The following is a 21,015-nucleotide window of genomic DNA, read 5'->3' on the forward strand; positions in this document are numbered from 1 at the left end:
GTCTTTTCAACTTTTCCATAAATTCTAAGGGTGTTGCATCTTCTTTCTTATCGGGATATAGTACCTCAAAAATGTAATTCGTATACTGTTTTAAAGCCGCATTTAAATCTATAAATACCCGAATATTGGTGGGGGGTGATGTTTGTTTCAACATCGTGGGTTAAAATCTATTGAATAATTTAACGATTATACTAGAAAATTTTATTTATAATCCGTGAATAATAAACAAATTTTATATCTAAACTTAGAAATTTATATATTATTTTTCAATTTTAAGTTTCGCTTTAAAAAATATTTTATTTAAATAACTATGACGCGAGACACCGACTTTAATCAGATTATTACACTTTATAAAACAATTGCCGAAACCGCGATTAGGATTATTCAAAATGAAAATCATAAAAAATATCACAAATGTCTGTCTCAATTTAATTTAGATGCCGATAAACGGTTTATTTACGAGGTGTTTCAGAAGGGAATTTTGGATGAAAACAACGGGACTGAAACTCTAAAAAATACTTCTCAATGGTCGGAACAGGATTATGTGAATAGCATGGAAAACGTGAAGTTATATCTGTTTTCATTCATTTCCAATTATAACATTTCTTTGCGTAAAGTTTATGAACTAAAACATGCGGCGCCCGAAGATAGAAACACAATATTGGTAGCTTATCGACATTTATTGCTGATTATCAAAATATCTTATCTGTTGACTTCTAGTAAAAAAAAATATACTACAGAAATTCTAAAAAAGAAGATATTGGACGATAAAGGCAAATACCTTATTCTTAATATACGCAATCTACAAGATCCATTAATCCTTGCTTATTTTATTGATATTTTAAGCGAGAAAAATTTACGCGAAGGAATAGCCGAAATGATCGCAAAGGGACTCGATAAATTCGATATCAATAACTTTTTTACGGAACTTAGTGGGGACTCGGCAAATGAACAAAGCGAGAATACAGCCGGAATAATAGGAAATGTTATTCAAAATTGCCTTGAGTACGAATACTTTAAGAAAGCTATGTACTTTTTATTAAATTTGAACATACGGGGAGAAATTTATATAACTCCGGAGATCCAAAACAGGATAAACACATATATTAATACATTGTGTCAAAATTCGACATTATTAGATAAATATCTGTCACAAATAGAATTGGATTCGGCAGATTTTAGCGAAAAATTCGTAAATCAAATTAAAATTATTACCTTTTCGGATTACAATACATTAAAAAAAATACAAAACGAAGTGGGAACCGATCCCTTAAATCTATTAAACACTAATTACGATCAAGCTTTTAATCTTATGCTCGAAAATAAATGCAAGAATATTAAACAGATTGATGTGGTTTTAAGAGTCAAACAGATTTTGTATTACATCGGGTATGAAATTTTTAGATTTGTTAACAAAACGAATAAAGAAAAGACCGAGATAATCCATGATTTTATTAATCAACACTCTTCGAAATTAGATAAATTTTGCACAGATGAATCACTAAAAAGTGTATTAAAGTCTAATGAAATCTTCAAATTCAAAGAGGCACGCAATGATGAGACAACTTTCAAAGAAAAAATTAAGCAATTACTTAGTGTTTTCGTGATTGATGAATCATTAGAAGAATATTCTCAAATAGCGGATTTATTCAAAAATCTCAAAAAAGAGATCGAGGCATTAAAAGAAAAAGATTTTAAAGAAGTAGAGAAAAAGGATTTTAATTTAGTTTATGATTTGTTCACCGAAATTACTAAGAATATCGATTCGTTTCGGATTGTTTTATCTCAAATTTTAGATATCAAAACATGGGATAGAGTCTTTGAAATGCTCGAAGAGAATACCGTCTTCGAAGCAAACCCGAAATTAAAAGCATTTTTACTAAAGCATTTATCGAATTTCATCGAGATGAGTATTAAGAAAGTTACTGGAGAAAATAATCAAAGTGAAATCACGGAGTTAATTAGATGTTTTTTAGGAGTCGCTAAAGTAGTCGATAATATTCTATTCTTTTTCTTGAAGAATAGGTCAACAATTTTTAAACAAGAACGTATCCACAAAGTTGTAAAATATTTAAGAGATAAAAAGTAATTATTTCAAAATCGTGACCAAAATCAAGCACAAAAATAATACACAAAGCGGGAATGAAAATAATACACCCGGTGTTTTAATTGGGATTATCGGATCAGTTTTCTGTGAAGTTTTAAATAATTCCGCGCTGCTAATACTTGCACCATTTACGCAATCATTTATGAATGTTGCTTTTGCCTTATCTTCCAATTTTAAATCATGAATAGAAATAGAACAAGAAGTAACTTGGCAATTTTTACGTATATTTATTTGATCAAAAGTTAACCATTTTTGTTCCGGAATCGCTGCGCATTCTTTTAACCAACATTCTTTCGGGCCAATATATTCTTGAATACTCTCGGTATCAACAGCGAGAACACACGCGCATCTAGAATCGGATTTATTGTTAGAACACCACTTTCTTAAACTTTCGTCTGAGTATTCTGTTTTATAATTCTGAAATTCCCTAGAAACCTTCACAAAATAATCGCAATATGGCTTATCATAGTTCTTTGAGCATAATTCCTGATAAAGTTCGAGTGCCTCGTTCTCATTTCGCTTATTATTTTGCTCTAACCATCTTATACAATGATCGCTCTCCGGATTAGTTTCGCATAACGTTTTCATTATCGTATTGCAGTGAGAAGTGGTGTAATCATTCTTCAAATTACTGTTACATTTAAAATCACTATAAGTACCGCAACACCTGATCATATCTGAGTCGTCGTAGTTAAAATCGCGATACACAATTCGGCATTTATGACCCTCGATTACACCAGGGAAATTTTTCTTTGCTTTTTCTTCTATAATCGGATTAATAATTACTCCTGGAGCATAGAACCAAGTAGTGCATGGCTGAGGACCTAAAGTAGTAGAATATTTTTCAAATTCTGTGTCTGAGAATAATCCCATGCAATTTAATAAGCTATTCGGAGGATGATTTCCGGAAGCTATGCAGTAATCAATATCTTCGAATCCCTGTCTTTTGATTTCTTCCCATTTTTTCGCATCGAAATTCACTTTATCAATTGCATCGACGGGAATCACGTAATTACTGGTGTAGATTTTGCCCCCAGTACTTTCGTAAACAGTTCTTATCATCCTCTTGTTTTGGTACGAATATTCTGTCAAAGTTGACGTGGATGACCCCATTTATATAAAAATCTTTTTACATTGTAGTATAATTTTCTTTTACGTTTTTAATTTCGGCGAATTCTTCAGGTGAAATCTCATCTTTAAACAAATTTTTATTGAAAAGAGGAAACAATCTTTGAAAACGCGGAGTAAAAAAATATTCCTTATCTTGATGAACAACTCTTAATACTTTTTTAAGATTGATTAACATTTGCTTTTCGTCCCAAGTTACTGTTTTATCATTAATGATATTAACAAATGGATGCGTCTTTAAAATTATACTTTCTATTGCGTAAGATTCCTCTGTTTCTTTTGGATATTCATCAAAGTTAGTTCTACCATCGATAAGTTGTCCTCCTTGCTTTATATAATTAGTGATATAACATAAAAGCGTAATCACAGCAGATTTAGAACTCTTCGAAATTAAATTAAGTTTCGGAGCTAAATATTTTTCTCTCAAAATTTTTTTATGATTCTCTTCTTCTCTCGAAGTATTTTCTAAAACTTCGTCGATATTACTTTCGATATCTTCTTCTTCATCTTCGTCGTCATCTTCGTTAGTTTCTTCGTCAACGACTTCGTCTTCAAATTTAGAGAAATCCTTTGTAAATTTTGGTTCGGTATCATCTACTTCATAAGAAGCATAATCGACTTCGGATTCTTCGCCCTCATCTTCTGAATTATCTGGTTCAAATTCATCAAATTCCAGATCTTCTCTTTCAAAATCGTTACTCATGATTATTTATTAAAGTTTATTTTTAAATAATTATTTTTTCATTTTTTTTTTAAATTAATTTAGGAAATAAATGTCCATAATCTATCTTTTAACACATAATAGTTGTATGGAATGCTTTAGATTGAAGTTATTTATTGAACGACAAAAAATAGGGAAATACATTGTAGAAATAAAGAACTTTGAAATAGATATGAAGGCGATACAAGAGTATTTTAAAGAAAATAAGGCGACATCGAACGCATTCAAACTTCCATTTCCATTATTTTTTACTATCCTTGATGGTAAAAAAGTTGTGTTAGACACCGATAGTACATTAAATTTATTACAAATAAAGCAAAAAAAAATAGAAAATTCCGATATTAATTAAGGTATTACAAGAATTTTTTTAAATTAAATGGTTATTACAAAAACTCTTTTGCCCAATAAAGTAAAAATTTTTCTCGTTGATGATAATGTGATAAACATGGATTTAGTCTTAAAATTTAAAAACTACGGAGCAGTGTTAGATCAGTATTACGATATCACGGGATTTCAGCATTTTTTAGAACACACTATTTTTTCTCAAAAGAATTTAAATATCCCCTTTAATGGCTATACTACATTTAGCGATATGTTTATCACTATCGAGTTAGACGATAAATATCGACCAAATGACAGTTCAATCAATTTATTAAAGAAATGGATTTTCAAAAACGATGATTATACTAGAATAAACTTAAATGCGGATTTAAAATTGGGGAAAATCAAAAATTATATCGACGAAATCAACAATGAATACGATTATCGCAAAACATTAGATCTTAGTTGGCCACTGAATACCTTCTTATTATCAAACGGGAAAACATTTACGTTTTGCGGCAATAAATTTTCATTCGAGAATAAGGAACAAGATATACAAAATTATTTGAGAAACACTATTCCTATTTTGCCCGAAGATGTCGTCGTGTTTTTAAGAAAGTCTAAGCAATCTTACCAATCTGTTATCATCGAGATGTTTGAAAAATTAAAAAAAATGAAACGCGCCCCAATTTCTTCTTATAATTTCTCTTCCGATTTCTACAATAAATTCATAAGCTATAATTATTCGAAAACTAATCAGTTATCATTTATTATTGATAAAAAACTCGTCGATCTGGAAACATTATTGATTTTTAAATCTATTACGCCATTCTTCTCGTACGATAATAATATATATCTGAAGGACTATTTTATTTATTTTTCTTTTGAAAACTATTCTTCAATGTACCTATTCATAGAATTATTAAAAACAAACATCGAAGAATTATACCGATATTCTCAAAATTATATTTATTTATTCTTTGATGAATTCACTATTGACGAATATTCTACGAATTTGTTAAATTTAATAAACACGAAACAAGTTCTAAAAAATCAAATTCAAAATTATTTTTATGAAAATCATTCCAAATTAATGCCATTCTTCGAAGTTATTAAAAAATTAACTCTTTCGCAGTCATACATAATTAACACGAGTAAAGATTACACCTATAATAACACAACTCCTTTGGGCGAAACATACATGTTATCCGATGCGAACTTTTTAAAAGACTATTTTTTGCATACTCCAAGATTTGTTAATTTTAATCATAAGCAGTATCTGGAAAACATGTATATCAAAGGGAATTATCTGCGATTTAACTCCCAAACATCAAAAATTGATTTTGTATGCAATAATAAGCCAATTATGTGCCAGCCAACAAAAGTAGAAAATTACGGCGAAGTATTCAAAAATAGAACGGAATATTCGTTTGTCAAGTTCACTCCCAATTTATATTTCCGTGCCCTTATACGTTATTTCACTACAGATAACGCTACGTTAGAAGAATCATTTATGAGTTTAAGGAATGATGATAAGAGTGTCATAAATCCTTCTTTGAATATTGATTTAAAGAACACAGTTGCGAAAATTAGCACTGATTTTAATTTTGTATTCTTTGTTTATAAAATGAGTAAAGAGAATTCTAAATTAACTCAGGGAACTTATAGCGGAATACAGGATTTAGTAAAGTCAAAGGGTTTGTGTTATTATATGCTAAATTCCATCCGTTCTTTCAATAATTTTGATTTAGTTTTCTTCTTCGCACAAGCTCAGCCCGAAGACTTTAAAAAATTAACTAACGTGGTACAAGCTACATTACTCGGAAATAATATTAATATCTCTAAATTTTATATCATCGAGTCCCGGAAATCACCTAACTTATTCCTCAACTATGATGCGATTAAAAAGACTGGGAGAACTAACTTATTATTTTCGAAAAACCTTCTTTAAACATCGAAATATTTAAACTCGATTTCTTGATTTAAACTCGCAAATAGCGGAATGATTTTGCTTTTGTCTTTGTCTAAATCTAAATAATAACTATCCTTATTTTTACTCACGAAAATAATATTATTCAAAATTGGGTTATAAACCACGTCGTTTTCTGATGCCGCGTAAATATAATTCTGATTAATACACGCATTATATATGATTTCTCTATTATATTTCTTCAATTCATCCCTAATATCGTCCGCGATTCTCGTATAAATATAAGAAAAATGCGAGTAATTGATTAAAGAATATAGTGAATCCCCATAACTGTAATGAATAATGGTTAAAAAAATAATAAAAATAGATACCATAGAAATAAATAGTTTCATAATCATGATTTATAGACGGAAATATTTCGTATATCGTCATGAGATAATTTCTCGGTTTCAGTTATATAATTACTAGTGCGTTCGAAATAGTTAGTTTTAACTTGTAATTGCGGAGTTACAAATGCAACGGGTAATTCCGGCAAATCATGGTATAAAATCTCGTTAGTTATTGTTTTAGATAATGTATTAGTAATTTGTTTGGTATAAGTGATATATTTATCAAGATCAATCGAGTTGATAATCAGTTTTGGATCGAAGATATTCTTGAGGAAGTCGATTTCAATCTCGGCAATCTCTTTAATGATTTCATGCACTCTTTCTACTGGGAGTTTGGATTCGCAATAATTCATGTATAATTCAATGCCGAAACGAGCATGAATGTTTTCATCGATAGTTACGAAATCATTAACGGTACTTAAAAATGATAATCCCTTGTTATTATTTTTAATGCTATTGATTATTGCAAAAATCGGATTAAAACCAATAGTTTCTAAAACCATAAACGAGACTAATTTCTCAACTATGCTAGTTCTTCTTTTACATTTGTTCATGATATTTATTTTCTTAGCAACGGCTTGAAATATTTTCTTTTCAATTCCATTTTTAAAATCGTAATACTTGCATTGATACTTGCTGAATTCGAACTCGAGATTATCGGGACCAAAGTTCTTAGCCAATCTTTCTGGATTACTCTCGTGAATAATACTGTCTAATAAAATAAGATCATTTTTATAAAGATCATCGTTGTTATAATAATATCTGGCGAGAAATTCATAAGAACGATCATGAACACCGCTTTCTACAGAATTTTGTAAGTTATAGAAATATGTAGCTGCTTTATAAGGAACATGATTAATCAAATCATTTACATTTTCGATTACTAACTTATCTGCTTGTGTAAAGAATAAGAGAATAGACTGGATAATAGCTTTGATTTCGATAGGCAATTCACTAAAATGCGCCAATTCATGTTGTATTTGCTTTGGCTCAACTTCTTCTAAATTCCACATTACTTTTTGCTGCTCGTGATAGAAATTCATGAGTTCTTTGCATGGAAAAAAAGTTTCGTCTACTTCTTTCCAAATACAGGGCGAATCTTCATTCGTTTCAATAATTACTTCTTCTGATTTTAAAAATTCTTTTTTGGGAACTAAAATCAAGTCCTGATATTCGAAGTTTTTCTCCTCAGACATGATTTCTTTTGGCACAAAATTTCTAAAAGAAAACGTACGTTATATTCTTATTTGTTTACATTAAAATTTCAATAACTTCTATAATTCTTATGAATTAAAATGGAGATAGGTTTACACGCGGGATTAACAGACGTTATTCGTTATTCGGAATTATTTCCTGTACTACAAACAGCTATTGGGGATATAACAACGCCAGATTATTCGATATTAAACAAGATAAACATCGATGATTATAAAAATCTGAAGGCAAAAATATATATTCATAGCAAATATTGTTTCAATATCTCAAGTAAAAATATAAATTACGCCATAAAACAAGAAGCGACCTTTCTAGAAAATATAAACCAAAAAACGGGTATTATCATTCATCTGTCGAAAAACCATTTTGAAAATAGAGAAGATGGGTTAAAAGACGTAGCTGCTAAATTATCGATATTGTGCCATAATTACTTAAAAAATAAACCACAGAAAATACTGATAGAAACATCATTTAATGCTAATCATTTGGGATCTACTATCGATGATCTGGCATTTATCATTAAAAATTTAGATAAATCAGCGCGGAAAAATATAGGAATATGTCTCGATACTTCGCACGTTTTCTTAGCCGGTTATCCCATCGATGAATATTTATTTTTACTTTCGTATTTATCAGTTTTTGAACAAAAAATTGGTTTAAACTATCTGAACTTACTGCACTTAAATGATATAGACGCGGCATATTTTGGGAGACATACGGAGCATTTACCGACGAATGACCCCAATGGGAAAATTTTCCAAAATAACAAGATATTATTATCCATTATTCTAAAAATGACTACGATTTACAATATTCCAATTATTCTGGAGAGAAATCAAAAGACTGACGACCAAAAAATAAAAGATGAGATTGTGTTCTTACAAAATGCGCGGCTACCCGATTTTCTTGTTAAGAACTTCGATTTCTTTTACTTGATTAAGCCAATTATCTGTCTCCGCTATTGTTTGGAATTGATCGAGTATCTTAAATTTTTAGACGAGAAAGATAAAATTAAAAAAATAGAAAACATAATCACTCAAATCCGGCGCGGAAATAACTTGGGACACGCGAATAATAAATTTTTATTTTCGTTTTTAAATATTGTAGATTACCCAGAAGATGTCGTCACGAATATAAATCTGATTTTGAATAACAATTATTCGCCCTTTAATTTTGAAACAGATGTTTCCTATAAACAATATCAAGAACTAATAAAAATAAAATACGTGGGACACCAAACTGCCACGAATCTGTTAAAAAAGAATATCACAGCAAATAATATCCAAGACTTATTTAAGGGAATGACTAAGAAAGATCAAACAAATTTATCGAAAGAATTACACTTAACTCCTTTGCAAATAACAGCGATTAAAAACGAAAAGTTCTCTAAACCTATAACTATCGCCAATGCTGTCATTATAGCGAATAAGTTACAAAGTGTTTTAAATAATTACGATATTGCTGTCTTGGGGTCGGTTTATAGATATCAAATAGAGAAAAACATGATACAAAAATACAAATACGATATATTTACTACTTTAAACGAGCCGGATTTAGATAATAAAACTATCAGTGCTAATCCATTTTACGTAAACGATATCGATTTAATGGTTTGTCTAAAGAAATCCGATGATTTTGGTGGGATATATAAAATTCTCAATAATCAATTCATGATAAAATCAGTATTTATTGATAGTCAGATGCGTAAATCATTTATATTGAAAGAAGTCATAGGAAAAAACAATATATATTTCAATTTAGATGTATTCATTTGCGAACCGGCTGAAAAAATGTTCATGAGTATCTTCTTGATAGGACCAGTTGATTTTAATAAAAAACTATACACGATCTCGAGAATAAAGAAATATAGACTAAACCAGCACGGATTATTTGATATTAAGACGAATGAGAAAATACCAATAAAGTCGATGAAAGAATTATTGCAAAAATTAAACTTATCATAACTAATTTCTCGATTTATTCTTGCGCCGATCTTTCTTCCTATGACGCGGGTACTCATCCAAGTCACTAATTAATTTTTTAGTTTCGTATTGACTAACGTGAATAGTGCTTTTTGTTTTTGTATTTGGTTCGTAATTATTTAATCGAGTGCTTGGATATAGATTCAAATCGAATTTGGTTTCTAAATCCATGACTAAATTCGGATATTCTATTCGTTTTCTTTTTATGTTTTCATAAAGTAATTCCGTATTATCGTTTAATGATTGGTAATTTTTTTCATTGTCTTTACATAATATTTCCCCTACAATTATCGGATTTAGATCTTCAAATTCTGTTAAATAAAAATTAACACCATAAGGGGCCATGTTTTTTTTGATTATCATAAACCTACTATTCATGATCGTGTTTTGATTTATAATTTGAGAATAAAACTTCTCGTTATTACCCGGAGAATAATAAACCGTATCTTTAAATACTGATTTCGCAATTGTAAACCAAGTAATGTAATTCAATTTTGCATCTCCCGCAATAGAAAAATAATGAATTTGTTCTTTATCGAATAATGTTTTAATATAATTCATGAAGCCAACGAAATTCAAAATACATTCTTTTGTTTGATATATATTCTTTCTTACGATATAATTTACGTGAATGGCTTTACTCTTATTAAAATAATATCTGGCGATAATAATTTTTGAAAATGTCAATAAAGTATTCTCGGTGATTGATGGGAACGTTCCCTCAAGAAAAGTTGATTCGATAGTTCTGTGGTGTAATGAGCCCGAATATAGCCAATTTATATTTACATTTGGAGGCGTTATCACATTATCACTCAATAAAACAAAATCTTGATGTATTGAGACAAATGATTTAAAATTAGGCATAAAAACGCCTTTATTGTCTTTAATTTCTTGGCTAGAAATATACGGAATTTCTCTTATTGCGGAGTTAACATCACCGTATACAATTTTATGATTTTTCTTATCCTTTTTGTTTCGATAATAGCAATTTACAAGAAAAATATTTTTTAATTTATCTTTGATATAATTAATTTTAGTCACGTAATCCCCTTCTAAAATTACATCAATTATTAATAGGTTTTTCAATGGATCGTGCGTAATTTTAGGTTTAGTTAAGCAATAAGTAATCCCCGTAATAATAAAAACAACAATAAAAATGATTAATATGAATATACCAAAATGCATTTTGTATTTATTTTAAATAAAAACACATGATTTTAACGGAAATTTATTCCATCAATACATACTCGCCTACTGCAGCTGCGTTATAATTTGCATGTTGGTCTAAATTGGTTTTTTTATTATATAAGGCATCAACTTCTTCTAAGATAGCGCGATATTCAGTAGTATCTTTAATTGGGTTATAGGAATAATCATTTGTTAATGGTTCAGGAATAATTTTTTTATGGGTTTTATATCTTTCAATGATTGCATCTCCAATTTTTTCTACAATCCCTCGATATTCTGACGATTGTTTACAGAGTACCATTGAATAACGTGCATTAATATTAGTATCTATAGATGTAGTTAGCATTGATAAATTGCGGTATATCTTTCTACATTTCTCAGTGTAATAATCAAAAGCCTTTACATGAATTTCGAAAGCTTTTGGTTTAGTATCTTTAGTAACAAGATAGCGTGGTCCGCGTTTCATAATCGAATCTTTTTCGCAGTCTAATAAAACTATCATATCATATGGTTTTAATCCAATGGCTAAATCATCATAAATTTTATCAAAAAGTTGTAATTTGACGTCATCTAAGTACTTGAGGTTGTAATAAATGCTATTGTAAATATTATGAGCCGAATGAATAGACCGAGACATAATGCTAATATCACCGGGGCAACTATCAATTTTCTCTTCTAAAGCACCAAGTGTAAGTAGAAACCTTTTTTGCATTTCGAAACAAGCCTCGGGACTAAAATCAGTCCAAAAGGAATCGTATTCGGCATTGATGTGAGAGTCTTTCTTGAAAATATCTTCTCCCGAGTCATAAATATTGTTAAAAACGCAATTTCTTTCTTTTATGTATCCTTTAATATGCTTGATCAAAGTCGATTTTCCAGCACCTGAAGGTCCTTCTATTAAAATTTTCATTTTGGAATTAATTTGTGCGAAAGATATTTATAAAATATTGTGTTTTTATATTTTGATTATTAAATTTCAATATTTTTGAGCTTTCTAAAGGATTACAAAATACAAAGTTTCTATTTAATAATATTTTTTTTTTTTATAAAAATATATTGAAAATAAATACAAAAAACAGTAAATTCATAATGAGTAACTCTGCCAGAAAAATCCATCCCTCGAAATCCGGCGCCTTAAAAAAGATAAGTCCTCAGCTACTAACGAAAAAAGTAGTTCTTCGTTTTGATCTTCCTTTGCCTTATGAAATATTGGGACATGATCATATTAATAAATTAATCGCGTATTTTAAAAAGAATATAGAATCACATAGTTATGAACAATATTATATCGAGAAAATTGATTACGCAATCTTTATGAAATCACAACTCCCTTTATACTATCCTCGAGGAACTTATTTTGTGGGTACATTTGATCTCGCAGTAGAGCTTGTTAGTTATAACAAAGGAGATAAAATAAAAGCGAAATTAATCATTAAAATCGCCGATAATGACATTAAACTTTATGGAGCAACTTCTCGAATTGAGTGTCTATTATCTTTAAAACCTCATCATATGATAGAAGCAAATAGCTCTAAAACATCTATAACTAACACTATCCGCTCTACTAAAATTTATCACCAATCTGATATAGAGATCAAAATCACCAGATTTATAGACACTAAAACTAACACTGGTTACACTAAAAAAATAATCTGCGAAGGCGAGTTAGAAAGTTAAATTTTTATGAAATTTTACTGTTTAAATTAAAAGTTTAAATAATAAAGATCATTAAAAAATAAATTTTTATTTAAATATTATTTTAAAAATCATGACTCATTATGAAAATTGTTTAGTTGATCTTAAGTCACACATCAAAGTAATTAAAAGTACTTCTTACATCGGCTTTAAAGACGAGGCAATACTGTGTGAAATCAAGAATTTTATTATTCAAAATTTAGACGAATACGGATACGTTAACAATGCCACGCAATTTATTGACTCGTTATATGATTTATTGATAAAATTCGCAAACCACTTTGAAAACTTACGAGAAGACGACGATTTTATGTTATTTATGAGAGATGAAACCCGCGTGTTGTTGAAGAAATTGGACACGATCAATAAACCTGTTTACTACACTAAACTTTTTGAAGATATTGTTGTTCATTTTGCTTCAATTATCAATATTTATAGCGAAGAAGTCGGATGCATGATATATATCATTTATCTTTTTGGTACTACGGAATTAGATCTAAATAATTATTTTCTGCATTATTTGAAGAGGAATGTCCCCCAGAATTTGATTGATGCAATCTCCCCAATCTACAAACAACAATCATTGATGGATGTTTTTGCTTTCAAAGATAAGAAAATAAATTATTATAGATTAATGTCTTACGGGCATTTTATGTATCGGATTTATACGTTGCCTAATGCGAACGAAACAATCAAAATTGTAATAGAAAATCCCTATTTTACTTATGCAAGGATCGCTGTTCAGTTTTTCGACGGTACTCTTTTGCCTGAATTTTATCTGCAATTATTGAACTCTGAGATTATTCCATCAACACCTGTGTTTTATAACTCTTTAAAGCCGGATAATTTCTTGACATCTTGCTTTATTATTAATTATAGCGATGTGGATAAATTTCCAGAATTTATGGATAAACTCAATAAAATTCAGCAAAAAACAGCCGGTGTTGGGATTAATATCACGAAATTAGCCTATAAAGATAATTTCAATGATATCCATAAACTCTTGGATCTTCTTATCACTTTGACGCGTCACAATCAAGACATTATTCGAAATAGATCCGTAACAATCAATTTGAACGTAGATCTTAAACAGGAATTCGCGTTTAAAATCATCGAGATGAGAATGAGACAAAATAGAAAAGAAAATTTAAACAATAATGATCTGTTTAGCACTGTTTCTATTTCGGATGATTTTATGTTCTCTTTGCTTACCAATGACGAATTTAAACAAGATGGGGATAAACCTCAACTTGCTTTAGAAATGTGGCAGAGAATTTTAGCCGCATTAATTCCAACTGGTACTCCTTTTATATTCTTTAAAGATAACGTGAATAACGCAAGTAATCACAAGTTATACGGAGAAGTTCAAGCAACTAATTTATGCACAGAAATTCTTGAATATACCGATGATGATTTAACTGCTAGCTGTAATATTTCTTCGTTAAATCTTAAAAAATTCGTTATTAATGGCGGTTTAGATCTTGAAAAACTTATAGCTTGTATTTATAATACTGTCTACATGCTAAACAAATCTATCGATATTTGTTATTATACGGAGGAGACTACTAAAGTATCGAACAAAAGATTCCGACCAATCGCTATCGGTATTCAGGGATTTATGAATTTATGTTATACTTTGAATGTCATTTCAATTGATGATCGTATCAATTTCTTTAGAGAACTTGCTGAATATATCTATTTCTTTGCTGTTAAAGCTTCTGTCAAGTTTGCTAAAGATAAAATATTTGATAAGCCAGATATTGATCACCCATTAAATCATGGAGTGTTCGCATTCGAGTTATTTAAACAATCACAAGAAATGAAGAAAAATAAATTATTGAAATTGAGTGAAGGACATGCCGACCAAGAATTCTTGAAAGATATCGCAAATAAAATCGATCTAGAATCATGTGACCCGATGTATATTGCCAAACAAGAATGGGAAAAATTGCGTGAAGATATATTAAAATATGGTGTCTGTAACACGTTATTCGTTGGTTATATGCCTACTAGTTTAACTTCTAGTATCCACAATAACTACGAATCATTCGAGTTTCCGGCCGCGAATATCTATAAAAAACGCCTTGCAAACCTAGACCAGATTATATACAATCAACATTTGATCGACGACGTTTTGCTTTTAGATACTAAAAATATATACAATAAAGGCAATATTTTGAATAAAATGATTCAAGAGGAATCGATTCAGTTACCAAAAGAAAATCTAGAATTCATTCTTAAAAAATATTATACATTGTATGATATTCCAATCGAAAAATACGCAAAATATAACACAATTGTTAATCCTTTCATTGATCAGGGAAAATCAACGAATTTATTTGTAAAAGAGAATAAAACAAAAGAGTTGAGTAGACTTTTGATTTTATTATGGCTCTATGGTACAAAAACAACATATTACTATAACAGCGATGGAGTAATTAAACCCCTGACTTTAACAGGTGATGGGACACAAAATACCACTACGGATTTAAAGATCGGTATCAAGAATAATGCTGTTTGTACTAGAGAAAGAGACTGCGTAAATTGTCAATGATCTTTTTTTGATATCTAAATATGCCCAAAACGGTTTTAGAATTTGACGATAATGCCTTATATTATCAAAGAACTTTATTGGCAAGGAGGGACCAAAAAAATATTTTTCTTATTGTTATTATATCCATAATCATCTTATGCTTTAGCTTTCTTTATAATTTAGCTTATATTTTTGAGAACAGTACGCTAATAGAAATAGAGCGATACAAGAAAATAAAGAAAAACATGAATTCATGGCAATCTGTTATAGAAGAGAAGACAGCTATTGAAAAAAATAAAGGCAAATTATTATTTCTTTCAAAACCAGAAATAAATAAATTTCAAGTTTTAGATATGGGTTCTTACTACACAGTTGGAAGAATTTCGGACACGAGTTTTCTGCCGGAATTTATTAAAAGAGGAAACGGAGGACCATGGGTTATTAATAAATCAGGAATAAAAGACGAATCTGCGCGACAATTTGGTCTTTATTTAATCGATAAATATGCGCCCAATAACAATAGTTCTAAATTTACGATTACGTGCGGTACTCAAATGTATACGGAATTGGGTTACAGTGGTTATTTTTCTAAAGATATGCCATGTGAAATGGCGTTGCGGGTTTTATTAACAAAATAAGCATATTTCTATAAATTCTGATGTTTAAATGATATCTTTGCGATTAAAAGATATTGAGCATAGTGTTTTGGCACTACAATGCGATAGAAAAACCATGGAGGATTACTATAATTATTCTGATACGAGTGGTTTAAAAATATTTAGTGTTTGCGACGGCCACGGCGGAGATAAAGTCGCGGAAATAATTAATCGGGACTTACATTTTGAAATTAAAAACATAATACAATCATTTTTTAGATCTAGCTATTCAATAGATAATTATGATGAATTAAAAAATTCAATAAGAAAAGCGTGTTACGATTTAGATTTATCACTGACTTCTAAAGCTTTTTCTGAAAATATGGGCACGACTTTTGTGGCATTAGTTGTTACGCCGCATGTATTATTCGTCATAAATGTTGGTGATTCAGTTTGTATATTAAATTCTTCCGACGATATTCATTTTAAAAATAGATTTCATACTCCTTCGGATCCAAGTGAAGTCAAAAGAATAAACATAAACAGTTACTATAATAAACGTAATAACAGAATCGAGAATGATTTAAATATTTCTCGTGCTTTTGGGGATTTTAAATATAAAAAACATAAAAAATACGAAAAATATACTACTAATGCTGTTATTTGTTTTCCCGATATTGAGATTTTTAAATGTAAATCGTATTTAAAAAATAATGAATTGCCATGGGCATTATTGGCAAGTGACGGAATATATTGCAAAATCAGTATTAAAAAAACCCATAATATAATCAATAGCTTATTTAAATTGGGCTTCACTCCCGAAGAAATAACGACGAAATTAAAAAAGTTCTATAAACTTGGTAATTCCGATAATGTGACGATCATATTAATTAAATTAGTCAAAGACGATTTCTTCTCGAAATCTTATAAAGAATTATATGAAATAGAAGAAAATAAACTGATCACTTCCTTGAAATCTATTTATTCGACTTTAGTTTACGGGACGAAACGTGAATTTAATTACGAATTTGATAATAAATTTACAAACTTATTACTGGACGTTAAGCAGAAATACGATTTCTATTTGCTATTGCTATTCAATAAATTATCGATTTATGAAAAGATAACATCAGAAGCTTCGTTTCAAATATTAAATTAAAACATATCATAAATCAATACGCCCATAAAAAACCACGCTAAATTTATCAGCACTACATAGAAAAATGACAGAATTTGAATATTTATTGTAACACTAATAAAAAACAAAATAAAAAAGAGTATTAGCACTAAAATAATATAAGCATTGAAGACAAAATCGTTTATTTCGATAATGGGCGTTAATAAATTTTTATAAGTTTCTGTGTGAGAAAAATATTTCAATATCGACGCCTTATTGTGATTAGGTACCATGCTACTTTCGAAGTGAAGATTATGAACAGAAATCGGATTCATATAGTGTAAAATATCCATCGGAATCTGAGATTTTATGATTCCTAAATGCAAATCGATATGATAAGATAAAAGATGTTTTCTATAATATTTAGCTAATTTTTCCCCAAGATTTGGCGTAATAATGTAAGTATTTAAGGCTAGAACAATTTCGGCTTTCTTAAAATTTTCATCAACGTTCCCGAATTTATATAAGGAAAGTGCATCCGAAGAGCAATTAATAAAGTTATTATCGGAAATTTTAGGTGTTATTTTAGGCAATTCATTTAACAGCATTTTTCGGTCCAATAATGAATCATCTTCTAAAATAATAACGAAATCAACTTTATCTTTTAATTCTCCAGATAATTTCCACGCATAAACATGTGAAGCAGCGCATGCCAAAACCGGTTTCGGAGTAAATCTACCATAAACCGATTTTAAACCATTTATTTGATCTTTTGATAGTTCTTTGTAATCGATTCCGAAACTAAGAATAATGTCGTCTCTCTCAAGTCCGTCGTTTAACATCTGAGATAAAACAGATTCGTATCTCTTTTTATTACGCTCGATAGTAACAATAATAATTTTATATTTTAATTCTCTTTCCATAATTTAAGTTTATGGAATTTAAAGTTTTATTTTATAAATTTGCGGATCGGTTTTTAATTTTATAATCCTGCAATAATAATTATCGTTGTCTTGGACCAAAATACACGTGTTCAATACCTTGTTTTTGATGATGATCTTATCCGCAACAAATTTATCTAAGCATTTTTTAATCGCTTCCCTGTTTAACATGTGTTTAGGGACATTTTTATAAATCATACCGATATGAAATTCGTGATACTCAAAACTTATTCTCCTTATAATTTCCATAACACATAAGTCGACTAAGGCCGGATCAATTGGCTCATTAAAATCAATGCTTAAATTTTTAATAATATCATGAATAATATTAGTTTGTTCCGATTTGATTTCTAAATACATAATCTTTTTCAAATCAAAGGAGTATTTGTTATTATTTTCCAGCTGATAAATAAAATCCTGTATTAATGTATTATTTTTGCCTATATTCGATAGAGAAACATCTTTCTTTGATTGTTTGTAGATACTCTCTATATTAAAGTTTTCTTGAATAGAAACGAGGATATAAATATTGATCGGGATAGAAGAATCTGCATAAGAGAATGTTCTCGCGCAACGAGCGATAATTTGTTTTAATTCCGAAATAGAATCGGGAATAGTTAAAAACCAAATGTCGCGCGTCTCTTTTAAAGTGTAAGATTCGGAAATGATTTTTGATCCAAATAAGAAAAATATTTTCTCTCCTTTATTGTTCGTTGGTAAATTGAATACGTCTAATAAAGTATTTATTGTGTTCGGCATCTTCTTTTGCTTATCGCCATCTCCGATATCGGACATATAAAGAGAAGTGATAATGATATATGTTAGCGGCGTGCAATAATCACATGTACGTTTCCGATCGCAATAATAGCACCGGAAATTATCTAATCTTGGTTTCCCATATTCTTGTATTCCTTGTGCGTGTAAGGTGGCTGTCAAAAAATTACCTCCTATTTTTGAATTCGAAAAATAAACGAAAGCTTTTGATCTATTTTCTAATTTATTAACCTTATTTTCGATAAAATACTTCAATTTACAAGAATTATTTAAATCTATTAACTCCGATCCGACAAATCTTCCATTTGAAATACTCAAAGTATTAGTTAATTCGTGTCTGTTTTTAGACATCATGTAAGAATCAAAGTTTTGTATATGCTTAATGTCGCCCATAGATATAAATGAAGCCATGAGTAAGTATTTTAAAAACATATCATTATTGATATTATTTTTGATTTTTTCATAGTTTTCACTTTGTTCTTTTGACATTCTGCAGACAATAAATGGTAGTTGAATGATCTTTTTTCCGTGATAATGCACGTGCGGGATATTTCCGGTTTCTTGAGAAAAATACGAGACTTGATGTTTTAATGTATTTTTTATAAGTTCTTTGCCTTTATTTGTTAATTTGATGTTAAAAATCTTATTACCGTCTTGCGTCATATAATCATTATCGCTTATATTTTTATATGATAAAATGCTCAATAAATCTTTTAAAGTATAAGGCGTATTTGTTATGGGACTTCCAGTAACTAAAATAAATAAAGGTCTGATGTCGATTTCTTCTTTCGTGAATGTGCTTTGTAATAAATTTATCATTTTTGAGCCATTATTCCCAAAAAGATTATGGGCCTCATCGATAATGAAAATATTATTTTGATATTCGGTTTTTAGTTTTTTTAAATTATTTTGATTTAATTCTATATCCGAGAGAAAATCTTTCTTAGTTATAAAAGAAATATTATTTATTTTATAATTATCAAACGGAATTAGAGTTTTAGTTGTATTTATCGTATTTTGCCATAGGATTTTGATATTGTAATTCGGTAAAATAATGATAATTTTTTTATCTATTTTAGTTAAATACAGAGCTAATAATAGCGAAATCATAGTTTTCCCGGAACCCATTTTATGAAATAATAACACCCCCTTTTTGTTATATATGATTTGTTTATAAATGAAATCTAAAGTTGCTAATTGATGAGGTAAAATTTTGGGATAATCTCCTGGGAAATCTAAATTTTTTAAAGTTGAGTACACTAATTTATTCATTATTATTTAGTTATAATTATTTTGTTATTATTTTTACAATTTTAAATAAAATATGGGTTCGGCTATCGGAGTACAAACAGCGGTGACTAATATTCATAATCAGGTTATAAACACCTTATCATCTGAAGCAAATGTGGACGCGGAGGCGAGATGTAAAATTACAATTAATAATATTGGCTTTACGAAAACGAAGGGATGCACATTAAATGTTTTTCAAAAATGTGATGCAAAAGCGGGGGCGAAAATGACGGCGATCATAGACGCCGCTATAGATGTATTTAATAATTTAAGCACAGAGCAAAAACAAGGTGTCCCGCAATTATTCACTACTTCCTTTGGGATAAATACGACTGTAAATAACGTAGTGAATGACTTTAGAAATGTAATCACGCAACGTTGTAAAGCGTCTTCCGTAGTAAATTCGCAAATAGATATCAAAGATATTTTAATTGAGAATTGCGAAGCACCATCCGGACAAATAATGGCTTTCCAATTTATTAATACCGGCGAAGCAGATGCTGTTTGTGCTATGGAATCCCTATTAAAATTAGAAGTAGATGCGAATAATACCGTCGCAACTCAGCAATCACAGGGCATATTTTGGGAAAAATTAATTTGGCCAATCATCATCTGTATTGCGATTTGCTTTGTGGCTTATTATGTTTCGTTGTACTTACGAAGAACTTTAGTTACCACCGAAGATAAACTTAAAATTATTAATGCGAAACATAATAGTTACATTAATAAAATTGAAGCATTTAAAAACTTGGGTGATAAAAAAGCATTACTCATTTAAAATTATTCGGAATCACTTTCGATTTCGATTAAATTAGCACTTTTATATTTTTGATAGGTGCGTTTTTTAATGTGAGTGTAAATTACGACAAGCATAATATATAAAATAATATTGTAAATTATGTAATCATAGAAATAAATAAAAAATATACCCATGATAGCGGCGACTTCTCCCGCGGAATAGATCAGTTCTCTCTTGTTAAAAAAATAAAATCTATAAACTCGATTAAAATATCTTTCATTGGCACTCATTATCATATAAAGTACTACGTGCTTAAATAGGCGACAACCATTGAGAAAAGTAGCCATGT

At 29.4% G+C, this 21,015-nt stretch overlaps 1 protein-coding gene across 1 annotated transcript; it reads right to left on the minus strand.

The window, feature by feature from the left end:
* Positions 1-6,511: 6,511 nt before the first annotated feature.
* Positions 6,512-7,792, minus strand: LOC134836262 (ribonucleoside-diphosphate reductase small chain-like). The gene is made up of 2 exons (XM_063851480.1): positions 6,673-7,792; positions 6,512-6,537 (listed from the first exon to the last, which is right to left on the minus strand). The coding sequence occupies exons 1-2, from the start codon at positions 7,790-7,792 to the stop codon at positions 6,512-6,514; spliced, it is 1,146 nt and encodes a 381-aa protein (XP_063707550.1).
* Between the last annotated feature and the right edge of the window lie 13,223 nt (positions 7,793-21,015).

The sequence above is a fragment of the Culicoides brevitarsis genome, unplaced genomic scaffold (genome assembly GCF_036172545.1).
Source record: "Culicoides brevitarsis isolate CSIRO-B50_1 unplaced genomic scaffold, AGI_CSIRO_Cbre_v1 contig_4, whole genome shotgun sequence".
In the NCBI taxonomy this organism is placed as follows: domain Eukaryota; kingdom Metazoa; phylum Arthropoda; class Insecta; order Diptera; family Ceratopogonidae; genus Culicoides; species Culicoides brevitarsis.